The sequence below is a fragment of the Hoplias malabaricus genome, chromosome 18 (genome assembly GCF_029633855.1).
Source record: "Hoplias malabaricus isolate fHopMal1 chromosome 18, fHopMal1.hap1, whole genome shotgun sequence".
Classification (NCBI taxonomy): Eukaryota; Metazoa; Chordata; class Actinopteri; order Characiformes; family Erythrinidae; genus Hoplias; species Hoplias malabaricus.
In genome coordinates, this window is record NC_089817.1 from 34,837,957 (window position 1) to 34,856,967 (window position 19,011).

Below are 19,011 nucleotides of genomic sequence, written 5' to 3' on the forward strand. Positions count from 1 at the left end.
TCCCGTGCGTCTTTGTCTCTCACATTTTAAAATTGTTTTATGGATTTAGAGCAAAAATGAATTTTCAGGCAATTAATGCATTCATGAGTGAATGAGTGAACAAAGGTGGGAATTAATGAGGGTGTTAAGGTAAGAATGAATGAAGAAATGAGTGGAATGAGTGAGAAAATGAGGGAATGAAGCAGTGAATATATTGTGACTGAGGAAATAAATGTATGAAGCAATGAGAGAATGAATATGTGAATGAGGGAATTAATGAATGAATGAATGCAGCAAAGTGTGAATTAATTGACTAAAGAAGGAAATGAATCAATAACGGACGGATGAATGAATGAATTAAAAAAGGGAAATGAATAAATGATGTTCATAATTCTTTTACTAAAAATAATTAATTAAATGAAAAAATGAATTGTATGATTTTAAATGAAGGAATGACTGGATTATTCAGATTGATCCATGCTTCATGCTCCACACACGTCTTATTCTTTAACAGATAACGAGCAGCTGGCCCGGTCAGGTACTAACTCTCTGGAGAATGTGGTCATTCTGAATGGAGAGAAGTTCACACCAGAGACTCGGGATAAAACCTGCAACTGCTGGACATCTTCAAAAGCACCGTCCCACGCCTGAGAGTGCTTCTTTCTGCAGAGACCCGGTCTGCTGTGAGTCTGAGAGATCTGTTCTGTTTAAGGTGGATTATATTGTGTTGATTCTGTCCTGCTCTCAGGCTGCTGACATGGCGACCGGCAGGTGTGGGCAGAGATCATATCACACAGCTGGACGTAGACAAACATCTGGTAGGAAACCTGCAGCTCTCTTCCCAGCAGAACCAAAAGGAGTTGTTATTTTCAGTTTAGATGGGTATTAATAGGGTTTTCTTTGAATGTCTTTAATCTACTGCTCTGGAATCAGTTTGTTTAACTCTTAGATGTCTAGTGGTATCAGTGTGCTCGAGCATCTACATGTGATTTTCATGATCAGTGTCAGATTTAAAATGTCTTCTGTTCTACTTACACACACACACACACACACAAAGTGAAGTTTAAATGTGTTTAATATATAGTTTGAAAGTTCAGAGTCTGGATCCTTCCACACAGTTCTCCTTCTTGTTGCATTGTTACTTCTGAATATTAATGGCATTAATTAATTAATTCTGATGTTTCTATAATTCATTCATTCATTCATTATCTGTAACACTTATCCAGTCCAGGGTCGCGGTGGGTCCAGAGTCTACCTGGAATCATTGGGCGCAAGGCGGGAACACACCCTGGAGGGGGCGCCAGTCCTTCACAGGACAACACACACTCACACACAGACATTCACAGGGAGAACACACCACACTCCTCACAGACAGTCACCCTGAGGAAACCCACGCAGACACAGAGAGAACACACCACACTCCTCACAGACAGTCACCCCGGAGGAAACCCACGCAGACACAGAGAGAACACACCACACTCCTCACAGACAGTCACCCGGAGGAAACCCACGCAGACACAGAGAGAACACACCACACTCCTCACAGACAGTCACCCAAAGCAGGACTCGAACCCACAACCAGGCCCCTGGAGCTGTGTGACTGCGACACCTACCTGCTGCGACACCGTGCTGCTCCTAAATTGTATACAGCAGTATGTATTCTCTTTACTGAAAGCTGAAGCCCAATAATATTAAATTATTTAAAATCTTGTTAGAAATTATTCAATAAATGTGAGGGTTACTGCTACATAAAAAAGACAGTCCCAATAACAAATTACATGTAAACCTTATTATTGATTAAGACAACGACAGCTTCAGGATGAAGAGGTTAACAGGCTGAACACAGTTACGTATTTTATTAACAAACACTGACACACCACGTGAATAAAGAGGATGATCATCTGCATTGAAACCATGATGATTGTCCAGTTCACTGTTTGACCCTGTAACCTTGTCTTTGGAAATCTCTGAATCTGCCATTTTAATAATACCTCTGTAAACAGTGAATTATGTCCATGCTCCTTCCTCACAGCACGTGCAGAGCGGGCTTCTGTGTGTGGACTTACGCTCGTTGTAGCGCTGATTCATGTGGATGATGGGCTAAATATGTAAAGGGTTGTATAAATGGCTAAAAGACATCTTAATAGAACTAATCATACATATAGAATCACAGATTCTGGTCATTCATAAATATATGAACATTAGACAAATTAATATTAATTGGGAACATTATTTATTAAATGAAAAACAAAATAAGTTCTATTTTGTCATTCTTCAGGCTAGTTTAACAATTATTACAACATAATGATATTTAATCTTATTTGCGCCTCTGTTGTTCCTCTTTCGTGACGTCACGATAGTGTGCACTTCATGGAGGGCCTCGGGTGTCGGGGCAGGAATTGATACACGGCCGAAGTTTCATTCTAATTTTGGGACACAGCCATTATATGAATTCGGAAGCACAGCCTGCTTAAAAACGTTGAACTTTTGATAGTTTTTTTTTTTACAACGAAGTAAATATGCTTGGCTTATGAATGGTACAAATGTGTGCAAAAGGGAACACCGGCTACAAACAACAATATAACGTTTATTACACAGTTCGGGGTGTGACGTCATTGCGCGGACCGTTGGCCGACGGTTTAAAAAGCAACGAAAGAAACGGTATCAGCTCGCGCCGGGAAACTGGAGACTTCCTGAGGTATTTTCTATTGTAGTCATTTGTTAGGAATGACACGATACAACCGTTAACGCAAACACTAAATAATTTGTAGATGTTTCTGTGGGGTGTTAGTTTTGTCGAGTTATAATAGTGAGCTACTGCTTTAGTGATAGGTCGATGTGTGTATCTACTGTTGTAGTCAGAGCTGAGGCTAATTTGCTCTCAGTCTTTCCCCTAACTCCGCCCACTGCCGTATATGGTGCAGTTCCGCTCTCTCTCTCTTCGCCAATCGCATTAGGTAAAATAGTACAACGTAAGTTCAAGCCTTAGTAGGGCATTTATACATCAGTCTCGCAAGAAATCACACAATATTTAACAATATGTAAGTGTCTCTAACAGTGTTGTAATTCTTTGTGTGAAAAACTGCATGTGGAACACAACACATTTCCATTTCGCGACGGATATTTCCCTCAGTGTAAAAGTTAGCTTAGCGGTTAGCTTCCTTTTCTCTGAGGGGAAAATCTCCCGCCACTGTAATCCTTACATGTAGAGTACGGATACCAGCACAGGACAAACGGAATCTCATTGTGAACCTCTCGAAACCACTGAATGTGGTGGTAACGGTCTCGTTTGACTGTCACGGTGCTTTTTTTCCTGTCTCAGCTGACGGTGTCTTTTTTATTACTCGGTTTGTCCATCTGTCTGTGTTATTAATGTAGGGCAGGGAACAGAGCTGCAGTGATAATCTCCTTGCGCGGATGTGTGTTTACTCCACAGGGTCGACTTATTTCTAACAAATGCTGGTATTGTGAACTAACGTTAGTCAGTTATCTAGTAGGTCTTTATATAATTCCTTTTATTTTGTGTAAGTAATATTTGTAGATGCTTCTATAATTCCTAAGTTATTTAGCTACAGTTTTGGGTTGTGACGGGGGTCGGGAACCCGCGGCTCTTTGATCCCTCTGCTGCGGCTCAGCTTTTGAAAATAATGAGTATTTAATTAAAATGTATTTTATTTTAGTTCGTTTATATTCAAAATGTAATTCTATGAAGATTATGGCGATCTTGTAACTTCTAAAATATGTTAATATTTAAAATAATTTTGTCGCTCTTAACACACGTCACAACTTCCAATGTGCGACACCCGTCAGTGTGCGGTTTCTTGAACGTTTTGACCGCTGACTGCACGGCGCCAGTAAAAGGATGACGTCACACAGAGAGAGGACAGCAGTGTTGTTTGCTGCCAGTGGATAATTTAAGTTCAGCGTTTTTCCCCATTACTTCAAGGACTCAAATAGACATTGAGTATTTTACTTAACCGTCAACACAACGTCTTTTTTTCGGAGTTAAAAATGTTTTGTTGAATGCAGAAATGTTATTTCTTTTTCTCTGCAGTCGTTCGTTGATTTCATAAATGTGACACAGTGTAGTTTGTTTATACAGAGCACAAAGGCACAAAAAGACCCTGTTATTTCAGTGTTATTTCATTTAAAACTTCAAAAGGGTTTTGTGGCTCCCAGTGTTTTCTTTACTGTGTGAAACGGGTCCAAACGGCTCTTTGAGTGGTAAAGGTCCCCGACCCTTGGGTTATGAGCATCTTAAAAGGTCCGTGTTGTAGGTTTCTGTTGTGTCCTGTTTGAGTCCCTCATGACATTTGTGCCCTTAGGACTGAACAAACTGATTTCGTCACTGTTCCTTGAAGTCAGATTCGTGTCGACTCGAGCAGTTCTAATTGAAGGAGTCCACTGTAGACTAAAGATTTTTGTAAATTTGTTGGTTTTATTTCACAGAAATAGTGCATTTTTGTCTTGTTTTCCACAGAACAGATGCACTAGGGTTAAAAAAGTGTAGAAAACGTCTGAACCTTTAGCCAAGTTTACACACGGCATTAATGTCAACTTTATCTAGAAAAAGTAACAAAGACACATCTCTGCCGTTAGCTGAAGAACTGTGATTTTGTGCAGTTGGTCTTCAATTTCCATTCTGTAAAAATTAAGTGTCAAAAAAACTACGTTTTAATATCCTATTAGTTCCTGTGATAGTGAAGGTAGCCTAAATACATCGGTGACACTTTAACTTTGAGATATTGCTGCTTATATTTTGTAACATCACATTGTGCCTCATTTGATTTTTTTTATTTTTTTTTTTTTATTATTATTTTTATTCTAAATTCACAACAAACGGATCTTTTATATCGTATTGTAAACATTAACGGGAGTTAAAACCGATTTGCAAAATGAAAGAGTACATTTTTAACTGTTGTTTCAGAACAATCTGAAGCCACTGGTCAGCCCTGGTTTAATCACTTTCTAAGTGAAATGTTGCAGTTAAACCCTTTCTGAATGTTATTGGGGAATGAGCTATGTTGAGTTTGCTTTATGAGACAATATGTACTCTAATTAGCCCAAAAAAAGCAACGGACACAAATGTTTTGCCAAACCTGCTTATGTTAAATGTTTTGTTGATTTTCAAAGTAAAAATTGGTACACGTTATTTACAGAGAACACAACGCTGCACAGTATTTTTATTGACGGTTGTGAAAGTTTAGAACAAAAATGTTGGTTTGGTCAGATTATATTAAGCTAAATTAACAAAGACCGCACGTCACACCATTGATACTTTGGTCTTACTTTAGACTCCACAATGAACAGAAGGCCCAGCAGAAGATTTTCTGAAATGCCAACGCGCGCGACTGATGGCAGAATGAGTCTGGTGAACGCCACGCCGCAGGAGTATGTGTTCATCTGTTTGTTTTAGTGCACATTTAAAAGTGTTACTTTTTTCATTTGTTTACTTTGCATTTCCCTAAAGTCTGTTGTGCACAGAAGTTTAAAAATTGTGGTTTTATGTGAAATATTTTTGCAATTTTATCAGCAAAGACAAAGCCTTTGGGAAGCTGAACATTCCGAAGCCTCAGTCAGGCACCTCGGAGAGGAGGACATCCTTTTTCGGAAAGTGAGTCTTGGCTGTAAAATGTCTGTTAGAGGAGCTGCTTCCGTTGGTTAAAGAAAAAAAAAATCAGAAATATAATTGAACATGAGAACGTAAACAAGACTATAATGTGTTTCATTCAATGCTTGTGTGTATCTATTGAATGTATATAAGTTTAAGTCTGTTATTGTCTGCTCCGATTTCCTCCCACGGTCAAAGAAACTCACATTGGTAGGTGGATTGGTGACTCAAAAAAACAAAAAAGGGACTGGCGCCCCCTCCAGGGTGTGCTCCTGCCTTGCTCCCAGTGATTCAGGGTAGGCTCCGGACCCGCCGCGACCCTGAACTGGATTTTGCGAGAGCACTGTACGTAGTCTGGTGTGGTTTTTCCTCACACTAAATTTTCTCAGGTTGTAGATGTTTTATTTTTATTGGAAACGACGCCACAGCTCAGGCTTCTTTTCTTAAATAAACACAGCCAATAATAAACACTCCCAAGTGTGGAACTGTTCCCACCTTGATTCTGCGTTGGCTCCGGATCCGTGTCCCTGAACTGGATAAATGGTTATAGACCATGAATGGATGAACATACAAAGCTAAAAGTGTTCTAAAAGTTCTGATCATTACTCTGTGGTAAGAAAAATGTATTGTTCCAGTGAAACTTTTCCTTGTGACGTTGATTTGAGTCGTGCACATTTCAGTCTATGTTCTTAGAAGGATGTCCTTTGTCAGTGTGATGTAACTTTAATATTTTTGGCCACATTGCCCAGCTCTGTTTAGAAGATACAGACAACTGAAGGAAAAGTAAAAGCCTGCATGTCTTGGCTTTTTGTCAGTGATGTCTTGCCCTTTCATTTGTCCACAGAGGTGTTGGTGGTGGTGCTCAACGAAGCAGCTTATTTGGGTCCTATGGGGGAGCAGAAAAAGTCAAGGACCCCAGACCACTTCACGACAAAGCCTTTGTCCAGCAGTGTATCAAACAGCTTTATGAGGTGCTTATTCCAAACATCATTCACTGCAAATGTACACATTTCAGCAGTTTCATGTTCAATACTAATTACTAGAGTTACACAATGTGTTTTAAGTAATCATGCTTTACTATGTGGAGTCATTATTCTTCATGTTTTTTTTTGTAGTTTCTTGGAGATAATGGATTCCCTGGAACTATCACCATAAAGGCCCTTCAGTCACCTTCTACTAAAGAGTTTGTGAAGGTTTTTGAGTTCATTTACAGTTTGCTGGACTCTACTTTCCAGATGCCCAATGCCAAGGTTGAAGAGGAAATTCCAAGGATGTTTAAAGACTTGGGGTAAAGAGAAACATCTTGCTGATGATCCATAGTGGACTGCCTATGTTACGATGTCTCGTTCTCAGCGTGACTGATCCTTCAGTTGAAATCTGTTTTGTTTTTTCACTCATTTGTTTCAGATACCCATTCCCATTATCAAAAAGTTCTATGTACTCTATTGGGGCTCCTCACACCTGGCCACAGGTCCTAGGGGCACTCATCTGGCTCATTGACACAGTTAAGGTTAGTTCAGTCAGTCGATGGGGCCCTTTACAGTTAAAACATCAGTATTTTGATTTGTTTGAAATTGGTGTGTATTTTCAAACTTGAGTGAATAATGAAATGATTAATTCATCTAAAAGGCGTCTATTATTATATCTGAAGTGTCTTTACAGTAGCCTTCTGTGTTCGATGGAAAGAATACAGTTCGGAATACGTTTCTGTGTAAAAAAAAAAAAAAATCTTTTAAATGGTCTTCCAGATTTTTAACAGCATGAAAAGTCAGAATCATCTGACACCAGACTTCTCAGACGGCTCCACTGAGATGGAGGAGGGAGCCGAGTACAACAAGGTACAGCCGGCTCTCTTTCAGCGAATTCTGGCATGATGGTGCAACAAGCAGTGTTCAAACCTGCCTCAGGCTACTGTCCTTGAGATGTTTGAAATATCTCTGTCCAACTAAAAACATGTATCTCCATTTTGGACAGTGATGTATCAAAGTTCTTAAGAACAAACTGCATTAATAATGCCAACTTATGTTTGGAGACCAGTCAAAGGACAGTAGTTTTCTTTGAGGTGTTGTGTCCCAAAAATGTCTGAACTTTTTCCACAGCTCTTCATGGACTACTGCTCTAAAGCCTACAGTAAGTTCATGCAGGGAGCAGACACCTTTGAGGATGATGATGAAGAGTACCTCAGCAATTTGAGTGAGTTAGCCCTTGTTTGTTCAGAAATGAATGTAAGACCAGGCATGTTGGCTTTATAAATGAAAAATTAGATTTGTAATGGCTGCTAAGATCAAACCTTGAAGCATATATAACCAAATGAGCTTATTTCTGTGTATATTATCTTTGTAAATTTTTCTGCTCCACTGTTCTGCGATTCCAGAAAGTAGTCCATTGATGTTCTGCGTATGTTGGTAGTGTAGCTGTTCTTCAAAGGTCAGGAAAACCCCACTGCCTTGGTTTAGTGTGTTGTGCTGGTCCAAGTGGATCAGACGCATCAGTGCGCCTAGAGTTTTTAAACACTGTGGCTACACTCTCCACTGCACTAGAAGCTTGTATTTTGTTTAATATGTTAATCAGAGACATTAGCTAGTCGTCATCTAGTCCTCTGTCAGTGGTCACAAGACACTGCCCATAGGACACTGTTGGCTAGGTTTTTGTGGTTAGTGGACTATTCTCAGTTCTGTGTTTGATCCACTGAACTCAGCACAGCACACGTTACCACAACAACACCACACCAGTGTCATTGTAGAGCTAAGAGCAATCTACCCCCCAGATACTACCTGCTCTGAAGTGGTCCTGTGGCAGACATGAATATTGAAGGATAGTGTGAAAGGGGACTGACAAAGTATGCACAGTGACAGACGGGCAGAAATGTACCCATACAGCGACTGGAGCTGATTAAATGGACAATGTGTATAGAAACAAGGAGGTCATTGTAATGATAAGTTGTGGAAGACACTAACATATTGATCTACTTTGAGTATCAAAGGGGATGTCTACAATTGTGGGAAAATACTGTTCCCTTTGGTTTGTTTGTGTTCAGAAGCTCAGCGTCCTTTAGGTGGAACAATATATTTAAGGAGAAAAACAACTGTTAGTAAGGGGCTGAAGTGTAACTTGTCTGTAAGATTTGTTCACACAGACACACACACACACACACACAGTTAACTGTCTCTCAAATTTGGAGACATTTCATTGTAATACGAAACAGCAAAAATAAGTTAATATCCACCTATGGAGCAGGAAAGGAGCAATATCCTCATCTTTGATCCGCTGTTTAACGTTTGGAGCTCTCACTATCTATTTTTAAAAAAAAAAAGCCTTTTCTCTGCCATGAGGGAAAGTATAGTGTACCAAACAGAGACACTTTGGGTTTTTACATGTTTATAGACACTGGGACTTTGTAAACACATTAAACTGGTTTCGGGAATGAAAACAGACTACAGAGCTTTTTTTTTTTTTTTTTTTTTTTTTTTTTTTTTTATTAAAATAATACATTTCGCCATCAAATCATTCCTTTTTTTTTTTTTTCAAATGAATAAATAATAATTTGGTAGTGTTAATTGGTACGTGACTCTTATAGAGAAGCTGTACAATGTGGATGATGCTCTATTGGAATCTCAGAAGGAAAAACACAGGGTGCTGATGGAGCAAGTAGACGGACTGGAGAAAGAGAGCCACACTGTAAGTCTTACTTCTAAAATAATATTAGTGTGGCATTAATTTAACTCTGATCTTATTTTAATCCTTTCCATAGCCACAGTATTTATGTAACATTTTGACCAACTACACATTCCATACTGTGTAATGATTAATAGTTATATTAATTGAAGTGATTCAGATCGTTTAACCATAAAGGGCTGACTCTTTCAGCTCCCAAACAGCTCAAAGCTTCTACATCCAGTCGTTTGGAGGAAGGTTGGTTGTGTTTCTCTGTAAGATTCAGATAAACTCCCAAACTGCTGAACAGTACCAAGTCAAATTGTGTCAGTGGATGCAGCAAAATGGGGCCAATTATTTACCACAGCCTCAACTAGAAAGTGAATAATCATACTTTTATTTCTGTTTAAATGTGTATGTGTACGTAGGATCGACTGGAGGCACAGAGGACCGAGAAACTGAGGCTGCAGACTGATCTTCAGAAACTACAAAACTACCGCTCTCACATGGAATCATTCAAAACAAACCTGGAGAATAAGGCAGCGGGGCTTTCTGAGGAGCTGGAAGCTACTGGTATGAGATTTTAGTCTCTCATTGCCAGACTCTCTAGGGAGGGTCTGGTGGCGTTTTTACAATTAACGTGGTCAAAAACCACCTACTGCTGCAGGATAAAGAGTTTGACTGACACACAAAAGGACCAATCACAAGTCTGCTCTTATGGCATGACGTGTAGGAGGCAGATGGGCATTCAGAATGCGATGGCAGAGTCCTGACAGTGAGGCCAGCTTATTGCACTGAAAGTGTCTGTCAACTGGTGGGCGGAGCGTCTGTGGCTTGGACAAGATTATTTTTATTATTTAGGGAGGGTACACTTTGGAGCCTGCTTTGCTTGTTGTATAGAAATCTCTCTGCATTATATATCAGCACTGATTTAAACACAGATATGCTTTATGTTAAAGAGAAAAGATATTAGTGTCATTTTAACAGAACTTTTCTTTTAGGCAAAAACATGAAAAGAATAAATAGGGTTTAACCAGAATTAGTTACTTTTATTTGTAAGAGGGGGAGAGTATGTGTGATTTGTGCCTCATCTAGTTTAAAAACAGCTAAACTGCTTCCATTTGGTGGGTGGTGATTTAATTAAAATAGCAAATGGCTGTAGATTTGTGGGTTCTGTTAACTGTCTAGAGCTGCAGCTAGAGAGCCTGAAGCAAGAGAAGGCCAGAGTGCAGCACGTTCTGGAGAATCAGAAGTTTACTCCAGCGGATGTTGAACGCGTTAACAGAGAGAGGAATGAACTACAGCAGACTCTGAGCAGCCTGAGCCGCAGTTTAGAAGAGACTCAGCAGCTGGCATGGAATGAGGAGATTACCCTGGCGAAAACCAGGGAGAGGGTAAGACATTTTTTAACATTGAACATATTCTTTAAATTAATATAGTATGGCCATATTACATAAATATAGTACAGCTGTACTATAACATTCATTCATTATCTGTAAGCCCTTATCCAGTTCAGGGTCGAGGTGGGTCCAGAGCCTACCTGGAATCATTGGGTGCAAGGTGGGAATACACTCTGGAGGGGGCGCCAGTCCTTCACAGGGCAACACACACTCACACCTACAGACACTTTGGAGTTGCCAATCCACCTACCAACGTGTGTTTTTGGACTGTGGGAGGAAACCGGAGCACCCGGAGGAAACCCACGCAGACACAGGGAGAACACACCACACTCCTCACAGACAGTCACCCGGAGGAAACCCACGCAGACACAGGGAGAACACACCACACTCCTCACAGACAGTCACCCGGAGGAAACCCACGCAGACACAGGGAGAACACACCACACTCCTCACAGACAGTCACCCGGAGGAAACCCACGCAGACACAGGGAGAACACACCACACTCCTCACAGACAGTCACCCGGAGGAAACCCACGCAGACACAGGGAGAACATACCACACTCCTCATAGACAGTCACCCGGAGGAAACCCACGCAGACACAGGGAGAACACACCACACTCCTCACAGACAGTCACCCGGAGGAAACCCACGCAGACACAGGGAGAACACACCACACTCCTCACAGACAGTCACCCGGAGGAAACCCACGCAGACACAGGGAGAACATACCACACTCCTCATAGACAGTCACCCGGAGGAAACCCACGCAGACACAGGGAGAACACACCACACTCCTCACAGACAGTCACCCGGAGGAAACCCACGCAGACACAGAGAGAACACACCACACTCCTCACAGACAGTCACCCGGAGCAGGTCCCTGGAGCTGTGTGATTGCGACGCCTACCTGCCGTGCCACCCTGTACTATAATATGTACTAGTTTAATTACATACTTATTCATCTATCCTTGTAGACTGAGGTGAAGTTGGCAGAGTACCACAAACTGGCACGCATGCTGAAGCTTATTCCCCAGTCTGCAGAGAATGCCTGCGGCCATGATTTTGAGATCAAAACTCTTGATAACTATGGACCCACCACTGCTACTCTGATTAGAACCCAGATACAGGTACAACATACAACTTCCACAACAAAGCCAAAATCCGAATAAATGCTCTACTGTCATTCTGATTCTCTAATTCTTGACTGTGTAGAATCCTCTTAAAAACATGATCTCAGATGTAGAAGACGAGTTCAGCAGTCTGACCAATATGAAGCTCAGCCTGGAGGAGACAGTGGAGCAGGTATGAAAATGTGTCCACGTGTAATTTTAGCTTCAATGGGTGACTTTATCTTTGTTTTGGCAATTCTGTATTGATGTTCATTTTCACAAAAGTAACGTATGCATTGGCAATTTGACATTCAGAGAAATTATAAGTGAATTAACTCTTGCATCTTATTTTAGGTAAAGTCTAACATATCTGAGAAGTTGAATGATTTAAAGCTGATAAAAGAGCAGATCCTCCGACTGGACCAGCAGATGGAGCATGACATGCAGGTGTCAGTTACAGCTGTTTCTTGAAATATTTAAGGGGAAGCCTTGTGATATTCATTATAGTTTTATAACAGACTACCTCTGGTTATTTTGTTCAAAGTGTTGATGTATAATTTTATTTGTGGCAGCAGACATTTATCAAAGTTGTCATGATGAACATATGTGCCACATTTTGTTTGGAGTAGGAGAGGGCTCAGGAAGAAGAAAAGTGGGCAGCAGAGGTGGAGTCTGCTGAAAGAAACAAAAAGCTGCTAGAAAAGAAGGTCATGGATGGCTATGAGGACGCAGAAGAGCAACTGAAAGCTACGCAACTACAGTGAGAATTCATTTATAATCTTTCTTCTATCATGTCGCAGTCACACAGCTCCAGCGGAGCGGAGGTTGTGGGTTCAGGTCCTGCTTCGGGTGACTGTGAGGGGTTTCTTCTCCCACGGTCTGAAAACACACTTCGGTAGGTGGATTGGCGACTCAAGTGTGAATGTGTGTCACCCTGTGGAGGACTGGCACCCCCTCCAGGGTGTGTTCATTGCGCACAGTGATTCTGGGAAGGCTCCGGACAATGAGTGTATGAAAATGTGTAAATTTGAATTTTTTCCTGTCAACAATTTAGGAAGAAAAACATAAATGGTCTGTGTTCTTCCATTAGGTACCACTTAGTTCTTCAGGAAACCACGGAGGAGAGCCGGTTGGTGGCAAACAATTTGACCCAAGTCTTCAGTGTTGCGGCCAATCACTTGGACATAGTTGAGGTAAGAAAGAGACTATCACTAAAATGTTCACTATTACCAGAAGAAAGCTCAGTTGTCTCCCAGGATACTGGTGAACTTTTACCGCTGCACCATTGAGAGCGTACTTACCAACTCCATCTCTGTATGGTACGGCAGTTGCTGTGCTGCAGACCGCAAAGCTCTCCAGCGGGTGGTAAAAACAGCACAGCACATCATAGGCACAGAATGGCAGACGTTACAGGAGCCTCCGTTCCCGCACTAACAGGCTTCGTAACAGTCTTTTTTCCTGAGGCTGTTAATCCTGATGAACACTATTCAGACACTTTAAATAAACATTGCACAATCATTTCACTGCACCTTCTGTAAAGCTGTATTTCATTCATCCTTCAGTACACAATGCGTCATCTACACAGTTACTTTGTTTACATGTTTTATATTTCATTATGTGTATTATGGTTACTTTAACTTCCATAATCACAATGATGTATCACAACTGCACTTTATGTAAATAATGTTACATATTGCATTTCTGGTTAGATGCTAACTCCACTTCACTGGCCCTGTACTCTGCACAATGACAAAGTTGAATCTAATCTAATATTAGTTATGAAATCATAGCAAAATGAATTTGATCCTCATTTAGTGGCACAATTAAACGTTTCTGAAAATATTAGCTCTGATATCTTTAATATTCCAAATGTGAAAACAGTATTCAATGTGGTTATGATGTATAACCTACATTTGGAAACATAAACACTGATGGTGTTTTTCTGTGACGTTTTTTTTTTTTCTTCTCTAATTTTCAGAAACACTGCAACGACCAACTTAAAAAGATGGACAAACTGGATGAAATTATCGCTGAAGACAAGGCAGATCTGCAACAAGTGAAGGAAATGATAGATGAGTTTGTTTCTAGAGCACAAAGCTTTCTGTGAGGGGAATTGGATGATTTGTGAGTACTTGCACTTGCTACTTGCGTTATTCGCACTTTTTAAAATCTTTATAAACTAATTAAAATGTTATTTCTTTTTCAATAAAATTTCTCCGTTAATGCAAAACTTGTTTATTACGAATGTTTTAAGGGTGGAGTGGGTATCTCTTGAAGGACCCATTTTTTTTTGCTGTAACAGGAATTCTCTAATAATTCCTTGTGTAACTATTTTATTAATTTATTATGCATTTTAAAGTTCAATGCTTTGTTGAATTTATAAAAGATGCTCTGTGTAGGCTACAAATGCGATACCACAGTTACATGGATCAGTTCTTTAGCTGCATGTGTGGAACACGGTCTGTTATTATCAGCCTATCTGAAAGCCAGTTCAATGTTAGTTTTCCGTGTCTTGTAATCCTGAATACTAATAATTTGACCGTATCCCGTTTCGGGCTCTTTACTGACATTTCGAGTTCAGCCCCCAGTCCTTGGATAAATCTTCGATGAGCGCCTTTAAAATATTGGCCAAAACGAGACAAACTCAGACCAGTCTAGTTAAATACAACCATAAATCTGTTCGCTACTTTTTTTTTTTTTTCTCTCCATAAGAGAGTTAAAATTCAGAATAAAAGTGCTAAATGGGCACGTCACTGCCAAGGACTACCGAACCATTCTGAAGGCGGTGCCGTGTATCAGGACGACAGTGGACCAATACACACAGCGAGACTGGTGAAAGACTGGTTTGATAAACATGAAAGTGAAGTTGAACATCTCCCATGGCCTGCACAGTCACCAGATCTAAATATTATTGAGCCACTTTGGGGTGTTTTGGAGGAGCGAGTCAGGAAACGTTTTCCTCCACCAGCATCACGTAGAGACCTGGCCACTATCCTGCAAGAAGAATGGCTTCAAATCCCTCTGACCACTGTGCAGGACTTGTGTATGTCATTCCCAAGACCAACTGACGCTGTATCGGCCGCAAAAGGAGGCCCTACACCGTACTAATAAATTACTGTGGTCTAAAACCAGGTTCACTTTCATTGTCCAACCCCTGTACATTGCCCACATGTTTTATATTAAAAGGTTCAGTAACATTTTGATGGTTAGTAAATGTAGGGTTAAAGTATAGATATGATTTTTAATCCCTTACGGCCATAGCCTTAAGTCCTAAATACCCTAATCCTGGCGGTGCCATCTACGGTCATTGGATTGTGAAAGAATACCATCTCTCCCTTTTTTCCTAAGAAAAATCTCAAAGGGTTAAATTAAAACACATTAGACATTTTTAAATAATAATAAAATATTAAAACACTGACCTGAATCCAGAACTCAGGCCTTAAACTTAAACTGACCTAAAAATAGGAAAATGGAGAACTGGGTTAAATCACAATTCACATTTCCATAAATAATAACATGTATACATTCAATAGACACAAAGCATTTGTCCATGAATAAAACAGTATTTGACCTTTTTAAAAACAGTGAATTAAAACAATATCAGCGTTAGTTTTATTATTCAAACATTTTATTCCAAATTAATGTTTTATTTTCTACTTTAAAAACATCTCAGGATCATTTTAAGGGTCTTCCTTTTTTAAATTCATTATTTTTTCCTTCTTTTTCGTTTAAAAGAGAAAATATTAGGTGAAAGGAGCCTTTTCTTCCATTTAGCAAAAGTGCATCATTTAAAAATTTCAAACGGTCACCGGGGGGTGGTCCCTCACTCCACGACCGGGTCCGCTCAGAGAGAGAGACACGGACCGACACCTTTCCCCTGAGACAAGACCGCAGCAGCTCTTCTTAGAGCTCCAACTTTAAACTGTATTTTACTTTATTCCTTTTCATTTCTATACTTTATTTAACTCCGCTAATTTACATATGTTCTTCCCTATTTTGGGAAAACTCAGCTCTCTCCACTTGGGAAGAGGCATTATTCCAATCTTCCTTCAATTCTCTCTCTTTCTGGTAAAAAGAAATATATTTTCTTTTTCTTTTATCTGATTTTTCCTGTTTGGGAAGAGACAGGCCTTTGACTTTTTCCTTAAAAACCTCTCTCTCTCTCTCTCTCCATTCGAGAAGAGAACTTCATTTGAGATTCATTTAAATTTTATTTTGATCTTTTGTAAATATTTATATTTTCTTCTCTCCTTTTCTTCTTTGTTCATATTCTTCAATTTACTTTAATATTTTCCTTTTGAAAAAAAATACCTCCATCTTCTTTTTCGCCTTCCATTAACTTATACCTTTTGGAACAAAATTAAAATTATTTTCTCAGGAAACAACCTTTAATTCAAAAAACAAAACAATCTTTCATTTTTTTTTTTCTACAAGTCTGTGTCTGAAGAAGGTCTCTATCCTTTAAAACCCAAACATTGCATCAACAGACTCGTACCCAATGTTTCAGAACAGAAGAAATTATCATTTTCAGTTTAAGAGCCAGGAACCTCGATTCTGGAGGAGGTCTTTTGAGAGTGAGCCCGGGCCCCACTGGATCAGACCCGACGGGCTGTCTTTCCAGGCTGACAGTGGCCCCGGACCCAGGTCACAGTGTAGGAGACCTGAGGTCACGAGGGTTCAGGGACCTTTAAAACACACAAAACAACTCACATTTTCCCAACCGTGGGAATAATGTACATTTTTCGAAACCCTAGGAACAAAACACAGTACCCACCGGGCCCAAAACCCACAGTGCTCCGGCATTGAGAAGTCCAAGCGGTAAACAAGGTGCTGCACCTGTGGAAGACACAACAGAAAACAAAACAAAGAAACAAAAACAAGAAGCACAATAAACAGAACACAAATCCAAATCCTTCCAACCCTCAAACAAATACACAGGACAAAAACAACCCCAAACACAGAAGATTTTCTGGTCTGGTGAGGATTCTGTTTATTACATATCAGCCAGGAAACTGAGGAGCTGAAAACAATGGGGGTGCAGGACAGGAGAGGCACTAGAGGGCGCCACTAGATGGTACCAAAAAAGGTACCCAAAGAAATACATGGGGAGCGCATTTAATAGTGTGGAGAATATTACTTCCGCACTAGAAAGCACACCGGAGGCTGTAGGGGAGGAACAGGGGGTACATGCCACCTCAGTGGAGGAGACTCCTCTAAATGAAGAGGATTTTCCACCTTTGCCCCATGTGTGGGTACTCCCTCGCCATGAGGACCTGTAAAACCTTTCCCTATGGCACTGCCACCTCGTCCAACCAGGAAACATGGTGCGGCCAAGTGCAGCAAGGACCTTTAGGACCTACTAACAAGAAACTCTCCACCTGGAACTTCAATGCCCGTAAACCTGTGTGTATCCTGGGGGATTCTAATCTGGCCAGAATTACAGAACACCCCTATGAGAACATTCAGATCGACAGCTATCCAGGAGCTACATTCAGACATGCGGAGAGCCATGCCAGGGCCATGCTTTACCACTGGGTGAATCACCTAAACTACCCAGCCCTGTGAACCTGAAAAAGGGTCTAAAAAGAGGGGAGGAGGTACTAAACCTCTCTAAACACTTTACCCCCAGTGAAAGTCAAATCCGGCTAATGAACAAGGGCTTAACTTCCACTCCCAAAATAGACCTCGACATGAAAAAACATTGATTTGAACGTACAACAGTACCACTATTAGCCTCCTACTTTAGATTTGATCAAGGGTCCGAGCCCCCTCCATTCACTCTTAAGTCCACAGGGACTCCTAAAGAGTCTCAGGTGCCTAACACCGTGAGAAAGATCATTAGAGCGGATAAATACGCGGTGAAAAACTTACCCTGGAACCACAGAGAAGTTCCAAACCTGGACAGAGAGGAACAGCAGGCCCTGAGACAGCTTCGCCATGACGCGTCCCTGGTCATCAAACCGGCTGATAAGGGTGGCGTCACGGTGATCATGGACAGGGACGCCTATGTGAGGGAAGCAGAGAGACAAATACATCAGGAGAATTATTATAAGAGACTCTCTGAACCAATCTTTCTAGAGACAGTTCCGGAGGTTCACAATGTCCTGGCAGAGTTACGGGAAGGAGGATATATTCACAAAAAACAGGACCCTGACAATTCACGTTCTTTTATCTCCTTCCTAAAATCCATAAGGACCCTCTGTCCTGGAGCGTTCCTTTTGAAACGCCACCGGGGCCGGCCCATTGTATCTGACTGTGGTAGCGAGACCTACGCCACGGCAGAATACATCAAACGCTTTCTGAATCCAATTAGCACCAGACACCCGAGCTACATTAAGGACATTTATAATTTTATAGAGAAGGTCAAGAACATCCACCTGACTGCCTCCTGTTCACCGTGGATATAGACAGTCTCTATACATACATTTAGTGGGATTGTGAAATCCCAGCTCCTGAGGTTTCACAGAATCTAGTAACCAGAGCTAAACCTAATAATATTATTGAATTTCAACTTAAACGTTGGATCTCCAATCCAAACACTAAAATCTTATTCTCCTTTTGGCCACCTCTAAAACCAGATATCTCTAATTGTGTCTATTTAATTCATTGTAATAAATGTAATTTACACTGTGGGTGAGACTAGAAACAGCCTGGCTACCCGCATGTACCAACATAGGCACAATGTGAGACACGGGAAAGAGGCTCATACCCTGTTGATTCGGCATTTCATCGGACATGGATTGGAATCACTGAGGGTTATGGGACTGGATTAGAGTGCTCTGTGGTCCCTCAACACCAGAAGGAAGAAAGAGATGGAATGGATGGATAAACTGGGATAGATGCATCCGGGGGGCCTGAACGAAAAGAGAAGGATCATTTTGTAACTCTGTACGGGAACTAAGAAGACTGTGAGGGTATGTTTTGTGATTGGTGACAGTGGATAGGCCAGTGCATAACACAGGTACCAGACCAGTGAGGGTTAAAGTGGGAGGGCTGTAGGGGTCAAGGCTCAAGTGGGAGGGGTTAAGGGTCAAGTGGGTAGGTCACAGGATCATGGGATTTGGAGCAGGCAAAGGTCACGACCTTAGAAACAACATATCTGACCTTGGTGACCTTAGGCCCAAAGGTCAGCGACTTATGACCCGGAGAAAAAGGTCACATATTACGAAAGTGGCATCTAGGACTCAATGGTAATGTTTTCCCCTAACCGCTGAAGGTGGAACGGCGGTAATTCCAGTTTACCTACAATTGCCACA

The 19,011-nt window shown here is 40.9% G+C and overlaps 1 protein-coding gene across 2 annotated transcripts; it reads left to right on the forward strand.

Moving 5' to 3' along the window:
* Positions 1-2,418: 2,418 nt before the first annotated feature.
* Positions 2,419-14,136, forward strand: LOC136674869 (kinetochore protein NDC80 homolog). Of its 2 annotated transcripts, none has more exons than XM_066651149.1 (17): positions 2,419-2,677; positions 5,274-5,370; positions 5,513-5,593; positions 6,435-6,561; positions 6,706-6,878; positions 6,998-7,100; positions 7,339-7,428; positions 7,690-7,783; positions 9,168-9,268; positions 9,673-9,817; positions 10,433-10,638; positions 11,621-11,773; positions 11,859-11,948; positions 12,110-12,202; positions 12,385-12,515; positions 12,846-12,948; positions 13,734-14,134. In XM_066651149.1, the coding sequence occupies exons 2-17, from the start codon at positions 5,282-5,284 to the stop codon at positions 13,860-13,862; spliced, it is 1,908 nt and encodes a 635-aa protein (XP_066507246.1). In that variant the 5' UTR covers positions 2,419-2,677; positions 5,274-5,281; the 3' UTR covers positions 13,863-14,134. The 2 variants fall into 2 exon arrangements, with proteins under 2 accessions (XP_066507246.1, XP_066507247.1); XM_066651150.1 differs by lacking the exon at positions 2,419-2,677 and adding an exon at positions 3,228-3,326 and having other exon boundaries at positions 13,734-14,136.
* The last annotated feature ends 4,875 nt before the right edge of the window (positions 14,137-19,011 follow it).

Coding starts and splice junctions, on each gene's coding strand:
- LOC136674869 (XM_066651149.1), top strand. CDS start 5,282: ATGAACAGAAGGCCCAGCAGAAGATTTTCTGAAATGCCAACGCGCGCG. Junction 9,818..10,432: donor TGAGGAGCTGGAAGCTACTG/GTATGAGATTTT, acceptor TTAACTGTCTAG/AGCTGCAGCTAGAGAGCCTG. Junction 11,949..12,109: donor TGGAGGAGACAGTGGAGCAG/GTATGAAAATGT, acceptor ATCTTATTTTAG/GTAAAGTCTAACATATCTGA.